Below are 19,441 nucleotides of genomic sequence, written 5' to 3'. Positions count from 1 at the left end.
ATCACGTTGCTGACTGCATCTGTAAGATATTATTGCCTGACTTTTCTCTGCAGAATATGGCCTGATGCTCAAATAACCGATCTATACTCACCTGTAACTGCGTGCCCCGCACGAGCTCCTGCTTCCTGCATCCGCGGGAGCATGAGTAGACACCAGCATCCGGCTAACTGCTGATGAATTCATGCTCAGGCTAAGCTCGGCTCTGCACTGCTGCAGAAGAACCACAGTGGAGAGCCGGAAGATCATTCGGTGTGCTCGGTGAATCTCCCTGTGGTCGAGTCGTCGACTCGTCATCATCACCTCAACCCCCACCAGCTATAGATGCACTGATGCAGTGATCCTCTGCAAATCACATCATTTGCATGAGATTTGCGTCCTTGCAGAAGCGAAGGAAGAACCGTTGACCACTGATGAGGCCTTGTCGAAGCCGACTAGAAAACACCGAGGCACTTGGACGACATGGATATCAAAACAGCAGGGGGTCTGGACTCTGGGCACTGGGCACTGCTGAGTGCTGGGGTCTCGTCCGGGATGGAGCAATCAGGGTCATCTAACATCTTTCGTTTGGTGCGGTTGATCGACGTCTAATCCATGCACCTCAGAGCCAGTTACGTAGCACCTCCTCAGTTTCATCCTTTTGGGAAGCAAGGTACTTTTTCTCTCTCAACAGTGACCTGGCACTTCATGTTCAATTCGCCAACAGCTAAACAATCTGAATCAAGCGACCAGCCGTTTCCTCACGTTCTCGCCGATAGCTCGCGACACCGTACACCGATATATCGGGATCTTCCGGAGCAACATGTGATTCGGAGCGGCGTCTCCTTCTCCGGCGCCGGTCGCTGCTCATCTCCGCCAACGCTGATACCAATACGTAGTAGTATCTATCATTTTATGATTGCCATCGCCTCAACCCCTCGAATATCTTAACCGACACTGTACTCCCGGTAGAAACAATCACATTGCTCTATTATTATTGTCTAGGTAACGATGATGTCGCCTCATTTCACCCTTTCACTGTCCTGACGCAAACCATGATATCATAAACCTTTCTATAAAAATCCACAACCGCAAATAAACTTTGCACGAGACACGCGCAATCGTGACTCGACAACAAACCCGACAGAGCTTCCAGAATAATGTCGGATGTTTTTCCACGGTCCATGATGTGCAGGGTCAACCACCAACTACCAAGGTAACAGCCCAATCCCAAGGCGCTTCAGTCGTCTGCCAATAACGATTGACTCACTATAAGAGACGAACCAAGAGTTCAAGACCAACCGGAGATGCAGCGACGACCAAGTGGGACTGGCAAAGTAAGGGACTTTTAGTCTTCACTGCTGTCGTACTTCAGGGTGGAGCCCGTCATGGCGCAATTGCATATTCGCGATCGTAAAAACTGTTCCTGTTACTCAATGCGTGCCTTAGCCGCTTGGCTTGAGGGTGGCTATTAGCTAACCAGGACATGCAGAGTGACAGTGCACACCACGTTTCGGCGGTATGACAGGCGGATTATTGCGATATCCAAGCTGGACAAAAGCCTGCAGTTTCGCGTCCCACTTGGGAAAGCAGAAGTGGTACGCAAGACGGAATCTAGACTCAAGATCACCTAGTCTACGGAGGACGGACACCCGACAGCACCACCAAGCCTGCCACTCGGCATGCCGAAGTCAACCACGTCCCCTGCAAAAATCCAAATGTCTGCAGCGCGGTGTCCCCATTCGGTATAGGACGGTAGAGCCCGCACCGAGACGGAGCCTGCGTGCCCTGGATGAGACTCCTGTTGGTCGATCGGGAAAAACAAAATAGGAAAAATGTCAGTTTCAGGCATCAGCTTGCGATGGTCGCGATAAGAGAATTTCAAGGTAAAAGACGGCATTATTGGAGCCGCCGGAAAATTCAGCCTTCAACCACCCCCTGCCCCTGGTCTTCCAGTGGGTATCACAGTGCTTATCGCTCTCCTGAATCTCCTCCCCGAGACGAGGCGGCGGCGGATTCTACCGTGGGTTCCACTTCAGCGGTTCAGGTTTTATTATGCCCGCCGGGTCCTCCTACTCCTAGAGACCTAGTCCTTGGTCTTTTTGCCCTTTGAATACACCGTACTCTACGGACTGGGCTCGTTACCCGGTCACCGGCAACCGGAAAGAGGCCCGGGATGGCCGTATATGTTTTGACGGTCGGGTTCACTTCGGGTTCCTGGATTTGAACTTTGAAGGCTGTAGTACACCGTAGATCGTGGCATGGAAAGTCTGGAACAGCCCACCCTAAGCTTCTCGGATAATTTCTCCCGTATCGAGTATCGACATATATCAGATCGGTCACAGTTACACAGAGGTACACCGTACACACCACGGCATCGACCATGTCGGCCTAACCGGCTAATCAATCACCCCCAAGGCAAAACTAACATCGAAACGATAGCTACAGGTTCCAATTCCATCCGCCCAACCCAGCGCCGAACATCCGTTCTTCCAGTCCGTGCCCATCACGCAATTCTGATAGCTTTTGACTAGCAGTGGCCGTCGTCCCCATAAGGCCTAGCCTAGCCTAATCCAGTCCATCTGCACTGATCGGAATACCCAGAATCGCGGCGCACCCAGACCAACAGCGATGGCGTGACAGAAATCCTGAAATCGTGACAGCCTGACAGCTTGACAGTCTGACGCTGCTACACTGGATTATTCTGCTTTGCCGATATACGCGGTCCAACCAGATGTGCCAGTATTTGGCAGCCTAGGCAGAGGCTAGGTGTAGGAGCGATGGCCCGATCTCTTGAAATCTCGGGCTGATACCCGACCGTTAGATACCTCAGGCTCCGATATTAGTACTACGTATCTGTTTACCTATAGTTCTAGAAGCCCGCACCATTCGTGCCTCCCTGTCTTTGATGGGTTTTGACATTTTTTGAGACGATGTTGTTGTGGCGGGCTATCGTATACATCCTGTCTCTTGCTCAAACGTCCAGGTTTAGTTGGATCGTTTGGGAACAAGATTACCCTGTGATTAAAAAATATATATCTCTAAGGCTATAAAAGTCTCGACGGATTATCGAACATACTGTTTTAAAGATCATTTATCCTACCCCATTGATTTAGTGCCGGATGTAACCGTACTAAGGTAGAGTAAAAAATATATTTCCATGATATATAGGCAAATGATATTAACATAAAAATAACCTCATTATTATGTAGTAGTTTAAAAATAATAACCTAGAAAGAATCCCAGAGTCTAGAGTAGGTGGGCAACTTTAGCTCAGCCTTAAATATGCACAAGGAGTGGTACCACATCCATCGCCCTGAGGTACGTACCCCTCCCCAACTAAAGCCCTCCAGGTACAATTCGTATTGACGGACATGACTGACATGAGTTCAGGTTACGAATATCCCATCAGCACAAATACAAGCACAAGCAGATTGCCAATCTCGCCAGCGAGATGACACTGCAACACCAACCATACTAAGTACTAGTAGTACACCCCTCGCCCCCCTCCCTGTCCCCTCAATGGGGCCCCCATTATTATGTATGTATGTACGTACGCATCGCATACACCCCGTACCCCACAATACCCCGGCTAAAGCCCAGCTAGTAGCCTCTATCCCCAAGACCGCCCGCAACGCAACATAACATCCGTCACCAAAACAATAAAACACCCCCTAAAAGATCCACCCCAGGATCAACCAAAGCAGTATCCCCGCACCGATGACAATCCCCGCAATCTTCAGCACAGCGACAGTGTCACCCTGCTTCGCCATCCGCGTAAGCCGGCTCGCGCTTCCCTTTATGCCCGTCGAGAGGGAGGAGAAGACTTGGCTCTGTATGCCGAAAGGAATATTGTCAGTTTCGTTTTGTTAACTGGGTTTATGTGTTTTGAAGGAAGGAATGTAAGGAAAATGCTGGAGTCGACTCGGTTTCGTATTGCATTGCTGGCTGGTTTTCCAGATAGACATCCAGCTTTGGGAGTGGCAAGATCTCCCCGCAAAGGCCATCCCAAAACTCGACTCGTCCCAACAAACCAGGGTTCCATAAAGAAGAAGAAGAAGAAGAAAAAAGAAAATCAAACGCACCGAATGGTCAATTGTTTCCTGATCGCGCGCATTATCATAGATATCGATCGTGACGTTCTTCAGGGCGGAGACTTTGCCCGAGAGGGAGTTTAGGAGTTCGTTGTTTTGTCTGCGAGCGAAAAGACTACGTTAGCAGATATTCATGCCCTATGGCCATTGGCCCGTCTGAGAGAGGCTGGTATTGAAACAAGGACAACGCGAGCGTTGAGAGGTGGAAACGTACTGTTCTCGTCCGTAGGCGTCCGCCATTTTGATCTCCGGGTGGTGGTGATTGTCCCGGTTGGAATGAAAGATCAAGGGACAGGGGTCTTCGTATAGATTTCAGGTTGGTTCGAACCAGGTGGTACCGAAGAAAGAAGGGCTGATATCGAAAATACAGAGTAGAGAGTGATATTTGCAAGAGGACAGTTTTGTCTGGGGTGGGCGATCAAATCCCCATGTCGATGACGACGGACATCCAGTCACGTGAGAGCACAGCCACAGGCCTTACAAAAGATGCAACCTACGTACATGAACTGTTCAATGCTCAAAACTGTAATAAGTGATCCAGTCTACTATTATACAGCCTCTTTCCTACAGAGACCAACACATGCAAGAAACCGCCGTGTCCCAGGCACGCCGTATGCTGCTCATATAATACTCGCAAAAGAAAAGACAGGAGTCTGAACGAAAGTTTATGATCGATATGCGGCGTCAACCGTCACTCCATGACATATTCAGAGACAGATAAAAATATTTGAAAACAATTCGAAACGGTGCAAAGTGAAACCAATGAAAAGAACCCCTGACGCTATGCGAACAAATCAAACCAAAGTAACAGGTCATGTCATGCGCTGTCTTGCCCACCCCCCAAGGAATTATCGGACGAAGCGCTATATAGAGACACAGAACAGAGTGTAGGCACCAGGCAGCTCATTTCATACTCTTGTTCACCTTGAGCAAATAAAGGCAATGATCAAAAGATCACAAAGGCCGGAGATATGAACAGAAGCAGAAATAGAGGAAAGGTATCAGTGTACATGGTCTGGAATTAAACCAGTAGGGGCAAAGGGGGTATTTGCGGGGTGCTAAAAAGTGTATTAGTAGCAAAAAGGAGAGCGCAGCTCCTATCTGTCACCACATGTCATCGTCATCATCATCTAACTGCACATCGTCACCAAACGACATATGCCCGTATTGGTAGTGGCCAGGCCCATATGCATTTCCGTTGTCGTAGCCCTGGTGTTTGCTCCCTCGCGAATCTTGTTGGTAATTATGCGAATCATCGCCGTAATCATACATTTGAGAATCGTCGTAGGAGTTGTCACCATATTGTTGATCCTGGGACTATGCTCAGTTAGCTATTGAAACGAAAAACCACCAGCTTCCGGGTAGTATGCTTACCTCTTGGTACCTCTGGTACTGCAGATACTCTTCAGACTGCTCTCTAGCTTTTTGTTGCTGCCGCTGTGATGCTGACGATGCAAGCATCATATGCGGGTGCATTTGCTGGACCTTTGCAAGGTACGAGTACATAAAGTTGCTGAGGAGCACCTGAGAGTAAAGAGCACGCCGAGGATTTGCAAGCTTGATATGAGCCATTCTGTAAATGGCTCGCTCCTCCAATATTGAGAATCGGGTCCAGGGATAGTCAACATCGGGCTGGAGCACGCGGACTGGGGGCTCAGGAGATAGCGTCCGGGACAAGCTTTTCTTGTGATGGTGTTCGTTGTTCTTCTTCCTGCCACCACCGAAAATGGAAGAGAATAAACCGGATTCTTTTTCTTTCTTCTCTGCTGATGATCTTCGCGCGTTGTCTTTCTTCCGCTCTTCTTCCAGCTTCGAGTCATGGTTTCGATCGAAAATAGCACTTTCGCGCCGTTGGCTTTCACCGGAAGCTGGAAGAACACTTGCTGCGTCATGCACCTTGTCCACCAGCTTCGTCTTGATCTTTTTGGAGTCACTATCCTTCTTCTTCTCCTTATCCTTGTCCTCCGAGCCCAGAAACCAATGCCAGCTTGATTTGCGTCCACCTTCTGAATCCTTTTTATCCTTGTTTTTCTTCGATTCTGATTTTCGGTCTTCCGACAAGGTTGGGATAAAGGAAAGACTGTCTGTCCGGGTGCTATTGCCTGGTAACGCCTGTGGATTGCTGGCAAACTCGTTCAAGGTTGATGCCGACTCTTTGTGGTGCCCCGAAGATGCCAGTGGGTGCTTGCTTTCCGCCTTGTGCTGTCGTGGCGGATCATGGCTTGATACACGTGGTGGGACGTGGTTAGGCTGTGAGCTGTATGACGGAGTCGCATGGAACTCGGCTGGAGGTGTTTCAACAATCTCCGGAATCTTTTGATCTTGAGCCACAGAAGCTGCCCGTTCATTCGAATCAACGTGAGAATCCCATTGGCGAGGTTGCTGAGGCACATTCACCCGGTTTACAGAGTCGGTTAACGGCTGTCCGTGCGATCCATCCTTTGTATGTTGCGAGTCTTCCGGTATTGAATCAAACGTAGTACCTGGAGGGGCTGTGGGAGGAAGCGGCTGCTGCGCCGAGCCCTGGGACTTAGCCAAGGCTTGAGCACGCGTGACACTCGGGGTTGGGTCAGTTGACACGCGAGTCAGGCCTAGTATCGGTTCCTGACTGGATGATCCAACGATCGACTCTAGCGTATCCTTCGACCCGGAGGTTCGGCCCGTCCTCCTTGCACCAAGAGAAGGACGTTCCTTCTTTAAGCTGCCCGCCTTCCGATACTGAGTTCTCGTAGACCGCCTGAGGCTGTGGCCTGGTGGCGCAGGTGGTAAAATTGGCTTATCGTCCTCGGTTGTGATGTTAAGAGATTGAACGCTTTCTAATAAGGACGAGGTACTCGGAGTCCGCTGTGCCGTATCGTTCACCAGATCTCCTATCTCGTGTAGGTTCGGCCCCGGAGGGTCTCTAGTCTGTGACCGCTTCCGTTCTAGTCTTTCAGCACCATCCGTATAACCTTGGCCATTGTCAATTTGTTTTGATAGCATAGACCGTTTCCGAGTAAGAGAGCTATTCGAGTTTTGACGGTCAGGGCTCAACGACGAGAAATCGCCCGATCTGCGTTTGATATGGTCCGATTTACTCTCAAGAAATGACTTGAACTCCTTCGGAGCCAGCTCCGGGTGCAGGCTTGCAGGAACCCAGAATAACCTCGAGGTATCGTTTTCATCGGCAGAGGGAGAGGGCGCTATCGAAGGAACCGGGAAATTGAAGCTTGGGAGATCGGGATCGCCGGTAGCAGTAACATCCATGGACATTCGCCGGATGGCGGCCAGGTTATTGAGTTCCTGTGCCACCGCTTGTGGGTCAGACTCATAGTCGATATCGTTCAAGGGGAAGGACGTATTGGCGGTGTCGGATGATCCTGGAGAGGTCGGGGAGCTATCTGATGCTTTGGTTCTGGGAGTAGAAGGCTGGGATTGCCCGTTGGGAAGTCGCTGATGACCGCCATCTGAACCACTCTGCACCCTTAATGACTGTGGAGAAGAAGGTTCGGCTGGCCGGGTTTGGGGAACGATCGATATAGATTCACTCAACGGAGATGATATATAGCTGAGTCGTCTAGAATCCCTCTTATTATCGTAGTCATCGTCGTACATGTGCCCGATGGCTTCGGTGACATGGTGGCTTGGGTCGCTAATCGACAACTGAGGCGTATGGCCTCGCCGCGCCGTATATCCTCCGCCAGCCTCTGGGGGGCTCGTCGAAGCCTATAACGCAAGCGCAACAATCATTAGAGCGGTGCCATTATAAAAAGAATTAAACTACAACACGAAGGCATGGATATTGCAGTCCATCCCTTGGCCGAGGGGTAACAAACCCCCCGTTCTTCACAAAGCGGGAGGACACGAAACAATGGTTTCAAACAAGCAAAATGGTCTAGAACGGCCGCGACAGGATGCATCGGATTCCCCGGAAAAAGGAGAAAGAAAGAGAAAGAAAGAGGAGACTAATAGGATGACGGGAAATGGCATACCTGCATGAGACCAGACTATCCGGGGATTTTGACTATTTAGACCGGAAATCGGTGTTGACCAGGAGGCGAACGCAATCTCGCCTGGTGGAAAAGAGGTCAGATTACCACCACGGCCGAAAAGCAGCGAGAGCAGTTGGTGTTCATGGAATCATGGACATGGACGCGGGGCGGCAACCGTTCGGGGAGAGACACGACCTCCAGGCAATGGGAGGAAAGAGAGGACGACGGGAAGGCCGATCATCCGGCGACCGAGAACGTCGTAGGAGCAGCGAGAGGGTGGGTGATGAAGAAAACGCGAGAAGAGAGGACGAAGGTAGCGACGAGAGCTAAAAGGATGGAGGCCGGGTAGAGGAGAGAGGGAAGCGAAGGGCGGGAAAAGCGAGTGGTGAGCGAGCCCTCTGGTGGTTGTGGTGGTGGAAGCAGAGACGCAGTGAGGACTGAGGATGCGGCCGGAAATAACGAGACGGCCCGGGCTGCGATGGCTGTGGTTGGCTGAGCCAGGGCTGGTTCAGGCGGAGCGAACAGGCACGCTGAACTTGCCCTCCTCTTTATCCTGTTATTAACGCGTGGTTATGAGTTGGTCCCAGAGATTCGTAAAGCTACCAGAGGCAAGGTTCTGATGATGCAAGGTCGATGTTCTGGAGCCGAGGACGATCGATAGAATCCTTCTCTCTCGCCTCCAGGGCACGGATCCTACAGCCTACACTATGACTAGTTGACTACAGACCTGGGAGTCTTCCAGTTGGAACAGGCCCTTCTCTTTGCAAGGCAAGAATTCTGGAAGAAGCGATCGAATGAAACAGCCCCGTTCGCTTGTGGACTGGCGATCGCAGGGGATCATCACCACCGATTCCCCCGAATTGAGGCTTAGACTGCCAAGGGTCTTTCACCATAACTAGAACCCAGCGAGAATGAGGTCATCCTCTGCAGTGAAATATATTGAATGGAAGTCAGCGGCTGGTGTTCAATAGGGCCGTTATATATTTACCCCCTGAGAATGACTGTTTATTACATATTCTTTTGATTTGACCCCCCCACAAGCCTTCACTGCTATACAATTTCTTACCCAATACCTACGGAGTACATCCTACGGGTGCAGTGGGATCATATCCTAAGCCTCCTGACCATCTTGTCAGTCATCGCTCCTTGTCACCAGCCTAGCTGTTGAGAGCTTAATCTGCGAACTGCTCGAGTATGAACCCACGAAGTCAAAGCCAGCCCAGTCTATGGGTCTGGAATGCCACTGCGTTTCAGCTTTCAGCACAGGCGGCTGACGCTGGGAGGCCCAGCCTCCTTCCCCTATCTCTTCCTCGCTGTCTGCCCACTCATCGGAGCATTTTCGCTCTCCATGCCCCTTGATCCATGATCTCCATTGGCGTACTCATGGAGGCCCGGGCTGTGAAGCGAGAGCATCAGCCCGATGACACTTTCAAAGCTGAAATCGGAATCATCTATTTTGGTATTCATCCATCCGTGCTTACCCCGGGTACAGTAAGTTTTTCAAAATGCGCGTGGCTGGCCAGTTTTGAATTTTGATGTTCGTGAAGAATGCCAGCACAGCTCCAGTAAGTATACCTTATACTTCGTCGGCGCCTGCCGGTGCCGCTTTGCAGCTGCAGAATGGCCGGCTGAAGAAGCCGAGCTTTGTTTTCACTTTCCCTGTCATGAATTTTGTCTCTCCCTTGCAGGAGAACGAACGCGTCTTGATCACATCCAGTCTGGGCCTGCACAAAGTTCTTCGTCGGCAGCTGACGCAATAATGCACCTGGTGACCTGACACACTACTGCGGGTAAATGGGGGAAGACGTTTTGGTATCAATGACTTTCAAATTTTACTCTAGAAACGAAACAAACGCGCGATTGGAATGACGGAAACCATCGATGGATATATGAGAAAGCACGAGAGCACGAGAACGAGACATAGAGGGACTTAGACCGAACGGAACAAAACAATAGAGGGGAGAGTCCGGGAATTCGCGATTGCCAAATAAGGTAGACAATGCCGATTGTTTTTTCTCCCAAACGTGCTGGTAAAGTTAACTACCTTCCAACTCCGATGCTTACGCGAGAAGGCTGAAAAAGACAAATCTCGGGGCTAAACGGAAGAGAGGACAGGACCAAGGTTTTCAACATGACTGAAACGCACTCGATTCGAGATATGTATAGAAAGAGACAGAGAATAGGTATGAATTGAACACGGGGTTTCGGGGTCATGAAGTTCGTTCCACATAAACCAATGTCTTGGCTGAAAGTCTAAGCTGCGTCTACGTAGTTCCTGGACGCAAATTGTTAGCAAGCAGTCCATCTATCTTGAGCAATTGAGAAAGTGTCTTACGCTGGGAATATGCCGACACGGTCACCGATTCGCCCTGTCCACCAGTCCTCTTTCTTTTCGGTACGTTTGGTAATCGTGATGATCTCCCCTTTCTTGAAACCCAAATCACCGTCCTGGTCTGCATCGAATGTATATAGCGCGATAGCCTGGTCATCACGTAGAGGAGCAGCACCCCCAGTGCGCTGCCCAAAAACAGGCTTCGGCGCTGTAGGTCGACTAGGTTTTCGGTCAGAGTACACGTAGTCGTCGTCGTATGTGTTGCTCCGCGCGCGGTTACCGGTAATTGAGTCGAAAGTATCGGCGCGTCCGCCGTAGCGGCCAGTGGAAGAACGGCTTAAGCCTCCTCCAGCGGGCCGGTCATATACATCGTCAGCCCATGTTGTCGCCCGGCGCGGTCGATCTCGGTACTCGTAGTCATCTGAAGAAGGCGCATTGTATCCAGTCCGATCGCGCCGCGCCCCCTCGCCATATGCGTCTCCTCGGCGACCCTCCCAGACCACGTCGTCATGGCGATCATCATAAACAGGAATATCATTGTACATGGAGTCACCATTCGTGCGTACTCCATAGAAAGCACGAGAATTTAGCACTCGCATCAGAGGTTCCGCCGCAGGTGGAGGCGGAATTGTGCCAGTGAGGAGTTGGCGAGCAGACACTCGGCTGCTGTAGAGCTTTTCGTTGGCATCCCTACGCTCGACCAACATGCTTCCTTCCAAACTAACACCAGCGAAAAGTCCCTTGGTTTTGGAATATGCGAATATAGCTGCTACGCCCTTGGTGCTTGCGGCACCAGCAGCTTCTGCATTGCGACCAACCGGCCCGGCTGCGAGCGAAACGTTTCCTCCCAGCGTCAGAGTTCCGGCCTGGGAAAATGTGCGAACAGCGGCAGCATCGTTAAGGATGAAGACGAAGTCGGTCAACTCAAACCCAATCTGACCTCCAAATCCAGCACCTGCGGTTGCGATCGCGGACGGAGCGGACCATGACCCATCGGCCAGTCGAGCAACAACAATGCCAGAACCAAATCGACCAGAACCTAAGAATCCAGCTTTGAGAACCGTCAGAATGGCAAGACCCTATGAAGAAAACAGTCAGTGACAGGGTTTATAGTAGTGGCTTTACGAGGGTTCCGTCGCCATACCTTAGCACCAGCCAATATCTCCGGCGGGATGACTTTGTCAGGGCCGAATGCTTGTCGCGGATCAACAAAGGATGCGAGAATTTTCCCAGCCTTTCGGCACTCGCCTGTTTGTAAGGGCGAGATTAGCACTCAGCTCATACCCTGCTCACGCCCAAGGCTGCCGCCTGCGGGCAACTGCGGGGAAACCTGGAGACAGCGAAGACTTACTGTTCATGGACGAGGGAAGAGGGTTATGAATTCCGAGAGGCATTTTGGATACGCTCGTCGGACTCGAGGGGGAGGTGTTTTGGAAAGGGGAACAAATGGGGAGAGAGAAGCTGAACGTTTAATCGCAGGTTGGGGATGAGATCTTGTCAAATGGGAGCGACCGGATGTGGAGCTGGCAATGGACGCTGAGCCGCGGACTCTTCCCCGTTCAAATGCTGCGCTCCACAACGGTGGATGAGAGACTACGTATGCGTGTAAAGATATAAAGATAGGGAAAAATTGGGATAGAGATACAGCGAGAAATCCACTGCGTTAACGGAGTAATTCGGTGTATTTGAACCTTTGAAGCACCTCTGACGCGCTGGCGAGGGGACAGTGTGGAAATGCCCTCGAGACTGTCAGATATGGGCAGCTGCCCAGATTGTGGCTGAGCTGTTTGGGGCGTTGTGAAGATTACTGACCTAGTCTACAAGCAGACCTTATTACATAATATCCATAAATCGAGCAGAGGAAATACGTACCGGGGGTGAGAAGTCTACCTCTGGACTGTTTCTCTGAATAAGTAAACGTAGCGTAGCGATATACTCCAGGACTAGTAGTAGCTTCGGTTCGTCCTGGATATACTTAGGCTCTGGTTGGTGCACGGGAGCCTGAGGCTGCAACCGATAGCACCAGCCACGCAGCTGCGGCGATCGGCCAAACTTCCGTCGCAAGTCCCGGCTCCTTCCTGTGACGTCTCAGGCTTTCAGTCTCGACCGCGTTTCTGGTGATTCGCAGTAGGACTGCTTCCTGACAATGATTTAAAAAGGACGGGGAGCTTGTTCGAACTGTCTCTTTTGTTGCTCAAATGGCTACAGGTAGGAACTCACTGCCATTGGATTGTCTCCGAAAGGCCAGCATACTGACGTCTCCCCAGTCCGGATCTGTGTTTGCGGGGATGAGGGGACGGGAAAGTCCAGCCTCATCACCTCCCTTGTGAAGGGCGTGTTTGTGACAAACAAGATCCAACCAATTCTGCCGCAGATCACCATCCCTCCTACGATCGGAACCCCAGAAAATGTCACAACAACAACGGTGGTCGACACCTCTGCCGTCCCGCAGGAACGGAGCAATCTGGCGAGAGAGATCCGGAAATCAAATGTGATTCTGCTTGTATACTCTGACCACTATAGTTATGAGAGGGTGGCTCTTTTCTGGCTGCCGTATTTCAGGTCCCTCGGTGTCAATGTGCCGGTCGTGCTTTGTGCCAACAAATCCGACCTTGCTGCGGATCACACCGAGACCCAGGTCATCGAAGATGAGATGCTGCCGCTGATGTCCGAGTTCAAGGAAATCGATTCGTGTATTAGAACCAGCGCCCGCGAACATCGTAATGTCAACGAGGCTTTCTTCCTTTGCCAGAAAGCGGTTACACACCCTATCGCCCCCCTGTTTGATGCCAAGGAGTCAGTCCTAAAGCCGGCAGCTGTTGCGGCGTTACAGCGCATTTTCTACCTTAGCGACAAAGATCGGGATGACTATCTGTCAGATAAGGAAATCAAAGATTTCCAGATGAGGTGTTTTGAAAAATCATTGAGTGAGGAGGATTTGGTTCATATCAAAGAAACGATACAGAAAACGCACCCTGCATCTGTGACGCCATCAGGAATAGATTGCCGCGGATTTATTCATCTGAATAAGATGTATGCCGAGAAGGGCCGTCACGAAACAGTCTGGATTATACTTCGCGCGTTTCAGTACACCGACAGTCTCTCCCTGCAGGAAAGCTATCTCCATCCAAGGTTCGAAGTACCACCGTATGCATCGGCTGAACTCTCGCCGGAAGGATATCGGTTTTTCGTAAATCTCTTCCTCCTTTCGGATAAAGACAATGATGGTGGGTTGAATGATGCCGAGCTAGCATCTCTGTTCTCCCCAACACCAGGGCTGCCATCCTCTTGGGCCGACGGCTCGTTCCCATCGTGCACTGTTCGAAATGAGGCCGGAGACGTCACTTTGCAAGGATGGCTGGCACAATGGAGTATGACAACCTTTACATCACCCAAAACGACATTAGAGTATTTGGCATATCTCGGATTTGAATCTTCAGATCGGAGCAACCCTTCCACGACGGCAGCCCTCAAAGTTACGCGACCCCGGAAGCGGAGAAAACGCCCTGGACGGGTGGGTCGCAATGTGGTCCTTGGTCACATAGTTGGGGCTCCAGGATCTGGAAAATCTGCTCTTCTCGATGCGTTTCTGTCTCGCGGGTTCAGCTCTATGTATCACCCGACCATTCAGCCACGAACCGCGGTAAATACGGTTGAGCTCCCTGGGGGCAAACAGTGTTACCTGATTATGGATGAGCTTGGCGAGCTGGAACCTGCAATTCTTGAGAACCAAGCGAAGCTATTGGATCAGTGTGATGTGATTGTATACACATATGATTCGTCTGACCCTGATTCATTTGCATACATTCCCAAGCTTAGGGCGAAATACCCGCACTTGGAGGAGCTCCCGAGTGTGTACATTGCGCTCAAGGCCGATCTAGATCGCACGACCCAACGCGCCGAACATCAGCCTCACGAGTACACCGCTCTGCTGAACATGCCCGGTCCCCCACTTCATGTGAGCGTCACCTGGAGTTCGATCCAAGAGGTGTTCGTGCACATTGCCGAAGCGGCCATGGAACCAAGCACAGCGTTCCCACGAAGTGAGGAAGACGTCGAAGGTCAATGGATGTCTTGGGGCATAGCGCTCGGAGCGGTGGTTTGCGCGGGAGCTGCTGCAGTTATGATCTGGCGACGAGTCAGTGGCAGTGGAGCTTGAGTCCCGGCCCAGGGGCGTGGATGTGATAATGATGGAGTTCGATACCCCGAGAATTATTTTCCTGCTTTTCTTTGGATAGATTTGCTCCAAACTATATAGTATTGTACATGAATCATGTGCGGTCACCAACAGCTGCAGGCTTTTCTGCCTGTACGTGACAGTGCATGCCAGGTCGCGTAGGACCTTGCTGTCAAACAAATCTTAATTTTGCTAGATAATACCTTATTAGTTGTAAACAATGAAGCACAAGCCTCTATTTCGCGTCTGTCATGTCCATCTAATGCTGGAGTCGCTCTTAGCTTGCCCCACGCCGTCGGAGTTCCACCAACCAGCCACACCATCAAAGTTCCCCGGAATTCCACCGGTTGTTGGCTAAGATCTCGAGGCACGGCACCTGGCTTCCCCTCTCCAATCCCTGCGCCTTCGAACACCTTACACTCCTTTCCTCCTTCCTGGTCCCTGTTGCTGTATCAACTTTTACACATCCCGGCGTACTGCCCTCGTTCGCTCGCGATTTCTCTCCCGTCCAGGCTTACGGTGAGATTCCAGTGTGCTCTCTGGCGAACAGTTGGAGAACTCAACAGGCGCCGCCAGCCATCCGTCCTTCCTTCACCAGCCGAAAACGTCGTGCTGCCCCAATTGATTACGGCGCAATTTTACCTGGAGATAGCAAACGTTCGAGTGATCCTGTTTGAGGGAAATTACAACTAGTCAGGCCGCTTCGCGCTATCTGTTCGACGCAACCTTTAACGCTTATCACGCCACAATGTTGTAAGTCATAATTGGGATCCCTTATCTTGCAGACACCATGGCGGCATCTGGAGCAGCTTCGAATCGCAGACCATGTGTTCGTTAGGCGAACCGCCGTAATCGCACGGTGTCATGCGGTCTTGGGGTATCCATCTGTTGACTCTCTGTTTATAGCGTCCTTCCCCCACCTCCGCCTCGCTATACCGTCCCGGTTGCCTATGCAGCCGGGGCATCGAACGGAATGGCAGTTCCCATCGTGGAAACCAACAACATCATTAAACACCCAGAGAAGGGTTGCCCGTTGCAGGTCGGAGAAGGTACGTTTTGGATCTTGCGATCAGGCGTCGATTCCAGTTTGCAGTGTACCCGGGCATCTGCTTAGCATTTTTTCTGCGGTATATGCCTTTACTAACGTTAAATTTGTGTATAGGAACGTATCAACTTCAGGACGACTTGCATCTAGCTACCCCTCCCCCGCATCCCTCTGAAGCGCCGATCATAAACCCGAACCCACTCGCAACCAATCCCAATCCTCCCACGTCAGGTGTCAAGCTATCGTTAGTTAGCATTGGTCCTCGAAACAAGACTGCGTTTCCAGCGAAATTGACCGTTACTGCACGGCCTTTCGGAGATGGGAATAGTGCTTTGGCGGCTCCGCCTGTAAAGGATCCCTCGAAGAAGCGGAAACCCAAAAACAACATCATTAAGAGCAGCTCCTCGTTTGTTTCTCGGGTCATCATTCACGAAGCCAACACGAAACGTTTGAATGACCGCGACCCGGAAGGGCTGTTTGCCTTTGCGAACATTAACCGCGCTTTCCAGTGGCTGGATCTCAGTTCGAAGCACAAGGACGAACCGCTGTCCAAGATTCTCTTCACGAAGGCGCATATGATAAGTCACGATGTCAACGAAGTAACCAAAAGCGCAGCCCATATTGATGTGGCTATGGGATCGTCGGCCGGGGACATCTTCTGGTACGAACCGATATCTCAGAAGTATGCGCGGATCAACAAAAACGGGGTCATCAATAACTCCCCAGTAACGCACATCAAATGGATCCCTGGGTCAGAAAATTTATTCATAGCAGCCCACGAAAACGGCCAGCTGGTGGTGTACGACAAGGAGAAGGACGATGCTCTTTTTACCCCGGAGCTGCCAGAACAATCGACGGAATCAGTGAAATCAACCAACTGGTCCCTACAGGTGTTGAAATCTGTCAATTCCAAGAACCAAAAAACAAATCCAGTTGCAGCCTGGAAGTTGGCAAATCAGAAGATTGCTCAGTTTTCCTTCTCCCCAGACCACAAACACCTGGCGATTGTGCTGGAGGATGGATCTTTGCGGCTAATGAACTACCTCCAAGAAGAGTAAGCTTATTGCGCTTTCGCTAAGTGATGCCCTCTACGGATTGAGCTAATAGAATATTAAGGGTCTTGGACGTTTTTCGGAGTTATTATGGTGGATTTACTTGTGTGTGCTGGTCGCCAGATGGGAAGTATATTGTTACTGGTGGCCAGGACGATTTAGTCACCATATGGTCCTTACCGGAACGTAAGATCGTTGCGCGGTGTCAAGGTCACGATTCGTGGGTCTCCGCTGTCGCTTTTGATCCTTGGCGTTGTGATGAGCGGACATACAGAATTGGTAGCGTTGGCGATGACTGTAATCTTTTGCTCTGGGATTTCAGCGTTGGCATGATCCACCGGCCGAAAGTGGTACGTTCATGAAGTTTCATTTTCAACTGGACATATTTGCCGTCTAACATCCGACCTATAGCATCATCAAGTTAGCGCTCGCAACCGGACGAGCCTAGTTGCGACAAATCCTCAGCAGCTCAACCGTCACATAGCCGACATCTCAGGGACCCGGATAAGATCAGACTCCCAACGAACTGGTGAAATTGACACTGCATCCGATCAACCAGTTCAGCATCCTGTGGAGTCCAGGTCACGAACAGCTTTACTACCCCCGATTATGGTTCGTTATATCATTTAGCTGTTAGTGCACAAATAAACTGACGTTTGTATAGTCCAAGGCTGTTGGTGAAGACCCTATATGTTGGCTAGGCTTCCAGGAGGACACAATCATGACGTCTTCCCTGGAAGGTATGTGCAACAAGCCCCATTTCTATGCTACAATAACTAACTGAAAAATGAAAAGGTCACATTCGCACTTGGGACCGCCCTCGAGAAAACATTGGAGACAGCCATGGTGATCAGAAGTCGCCTGCGGTAATCGGAACAAGCCTAGGGTCGGGCCGGGCTGCCTCCTCTATGGGCTCACTGTGAGAACTGTGAGAACTGTCACTGGTACTCCGGTTATACATTGTAAATATGCGCATTATTTGTTTCAGCATACCCATTCTAGCGTGTTTTGAGTGCAGTGTTCAAATATAGCATATGTTGTGTTGATTCCACCCTCAAGAGGATTTTTTGGACAAAATTTAGGTAGAACGAGTCAAACGCATGAACATGTCTCACACTGTGCATTTAATTTACTCTGCAAAAATTATATTTATTAAACACCAAATGGTCATGAGTAGTAAATGTGGCGAGTTGTACTGTATGAACCGGAATCGGAACATTATTCCGCCGGGTCCGTTGGACGCGGCGTGCGTGGCATCAATAATCGGAATGCAGTGTGTATGGACAGCTTTCAATCGGCCTCAGCTCCCCATTGAAGACCCTCAATCGACCACCACAACAATCCCCGTTTCACGATGGGGTCTTCCCGATTGACAATGAGGTCGGCCCTCGGGCTTCTTTTCCTCCTTTTTGTGCAAATCTCTTCCGCCCTCAAGTTCGATATTGTCGCTGGAAAGGGTGAGAGATGTATACGCAACTTCGTGCTCAAGGATCAGCTTGTCGTCGTGACGGCTATTGTGAGCGGCGAGAGGGGCGATGGACAGATGGTCAACATGCATGTACGTGCGAACTCGACCCTGGAGATAATTACGTGGGCCCGGAGGATTGGATGCGGGACTCCGCGTCGACGGCACGGTGCAGATATGGTTTACTGAAGCAGCTTCATGCTAACGAGAATTTTGGAACAGATCAAGGATGCAATGGGCAATGATCATGGACGGCCAAAGGATGTTGTTGGCGAGACTCGCCAGGCTTTCACGTCTGCTGGAGACACCACCTTTGACGTCTGCTTCGACAACACGCTGGTTTCCCGCCGTAAGTTTGACCGGCGCCTACATGCCATGTCTTCAATCTTTTTTTGGTGCTAATTGATGTGGACATAGGGGCTGTTGCGAACCCCCACAGAGCAATCGAGCTTGACGTTGATATCGGTGCCGATGCTCGTGACTGGTCAAGCATCCAGGCTCAAGAGAAGCTTAAGCCGATCGAAACTGACCTCCGCCGTATCGAAGAAATCGTGGCTGAAGTTGTCAACGACATGGAATACCTCCGTGCCCGTGAGCATAAGCTCCGGGACACCAACGAGAGCACCAACGAGCGTGTGAAGTGGTTCGCGTTCGGCACAATGGGCATGCTCATTGGACTTGGTGTCTGGCAGGTTATCTACCTGAGGGCATACTTCCGGTATGTTCTTATTCGGCTTGACGCATAACTGTCGAATTCCAGTACTAACAAGTATTATAGGTCCAAGCATCTCATTTAATCTCATTTCTTCGATATTCCACGTTTTGCGTAGGAGGCGGGCGCGGGGTGTGGTTTCTATACTTACGACAAAACATGGAGTCTCAATGCATTTATTGCGTGCTTTCCACCTTATGCGGTCTCGGATATTTCACGGTATACTGTTCGAATACTCATGATTATTATTATGACACTATACATATGGGGTTTGTAAGGTGCTCCAGTTTCACGTGGCCCTGTAGAGCCGCAAGCGCCGTAGCGATTAGTTTGTGTAACTGGCGACGTCCACCCCGCATATGCGTATTCCAGTCGACCCAGCCTGTAAACTCTTCCAAAGCCTTCATTGAACGGCATATCATGTCCTGTTCTGGGCTGGTGTCATGGTTTGAAATCCATCCCTCCGGTTGGTGTTTGAATGGTGCAAACATGACAAACTCAACCGCATCGGTGCCTCGGATGATGTCAATCCCGCATAATCATTTAGCTTCAACTCCATCTTCATCTTAATCCAATTGTTTCCATTTTGCCCTTCAATTCCCCAAAGAACTACCCTC

At 50.6% G+C, this 19,441-nt stretch overlaps 6 protein-coding genes across 6 annotated transcripts; 3 read left to right on the top strand and 3 right to left on the bottom strand.

Moving 5' to 3' along the window:
* Positions 1 to 3,650: 3,650 nt before the first annotated feature.
* On the bottom strand, positions 3,651 to 4,310 carry APUU_60387S (SNARE domain- containing protein; the record flags this gene model as incomplete). Its single annotated transcript, XM_041693621.1, has 3 exons — positions 3,651 to 3,809; positions 4,062 to 4,170; positions 4,285 to 4,310. The coding sequence occupies 3 exons, from the start codon at positions 4,308 to 4,310 to the stop codon at positions 3,651 to 3,653; spliced, it is 294 nt and encodes a 97-aa protein (XP_041559533.1).
* Positions 4,311 to 5,174: 864 nt separating this feature from the next.
* APUU_60386S (putative telomere silencing protein Zds1) lies at positions 5,175 to 8,047 on the bottom strand (the record flags this gene model as incomplete). Its single annotated transcript, XM_041693620.1, has 3 exons — positions 5,175 to 5,387; positions 5,445 to 7,775; positions 8,042 to 8,047. 3 exons carry the CDS (start codon positions 8,045 to 8,047, stop codon positions 5,175 to 5,177), a joined length of 2,550 nt encoding a protein of 849 aa, XP_041559532.1.
* A 2,247-nt stretch (positions 8,048 to 10,294) lies between these two features.
* On the bottom strand, positions 10,295 to 11,767 carry APUU_60385S (SYLF and SH3 domain-containing protein; the record flags this gene model as incomplete). The annotated part of the gene is made up of 4 exons (XM_041693619.1): positions 10,295 to 10,316; positions 10,377 to 11,452; positions 11,518 to 11,621; positions 11,725 to 11,767. 4 exons carry the CDS (start codon positions 11,765 to 11,767, stop codon positions 10,295 to 10,297), a joined length of 1,245 nt encoding a protein of 414 aa, XP_041559531.1.
* An 804-nt stretch (positions 11,768 to 12,571) lies between these two features.
* gem1 (ERMES complex Ca(2+)-binding regulatory GTPase GEM1) lies at positions 12,572 to 14,532 on the top strand (the record flags this gene model as incomplete). Its single annotated transcript, XM_041693618.1, has 2 exons — positions 12,572 to 12,581; positions 12,641 to 14,532. 2 exons carry the CDS (start codon positions 12,572 to 12,574, stop codon positions 14,530 to 14,532), a joined length of 1,902 nt encoding a protein of 633 aa, XP_041559530.1.
* A 766-nt stretch (positions 14,533 to 15,298) lies between these two features.
* APUU_60383A (WD40 repeat domain-containing protein) lies at positions 15,299 to 17,570 on the top strand (the record flags this gene model as incomplete). The annotated part of the gene is made up of 7 exons (XM_041693617.1): positions 15,299 to 15,303; positions 15,457 to 15,599; positions 15,713 to 16,649; positions 16,712 to 16,997; positions 17,059 to 17,259; positions 17,312 to 17,387; positions 17,443 to 17,570. 7 exons carry the CDS (start codon positions 15,299 to 15,301, stop codon positions 17,568 to 17,570), a joined length of 1,776 nt encoding a protein of 591 aa, XP_041559529.1.
* A 431-nt stretch (positions 17,571 to 18,001) lies between these two features.
* Positions 18,002 to 18,909, top strand: ERV25 (emp24/gp25L/p24 family protein; the record flags this gene model as incomplete). The annotated part of the gene is made up of 4 exons (XM_041693616.1): positions 18,002 to 18,205; positions 18,335 to 18,461; positions 18,530 to 18,830; positions 18,891 to 18,909. 4 exons carry the CDS (start codon positions 18,002 to 18,004, stop codon positions 18,907 to 18,909), a joined length of 651 nt encoding a protein of 216 aa, XP_041559528.1.
* Between the last annotated feature and the right edge of the window lie 532 nt (positions 18,910 to 19,441).

The sequence above is a fragment of the Aspergillus puulaauensis genome, chromosome 6 (assembly GCF_016861865.1).
Source record: "Aspergillus puulaauensis MK2 DNA, chromosome 6, nearly complete sequence".
Lineage (NCBI taxonomy): Eukaryota > Fungi > Ascomycota > Eurotiomycetes > Eurotiales > Aspergillaceae > Aspergillus > Aspergillus puulaauensis.
Note: the sequence above shows the minus strand (reverse complement) of the source record. Positions and strands in the feature narration are given on the sequence as shown.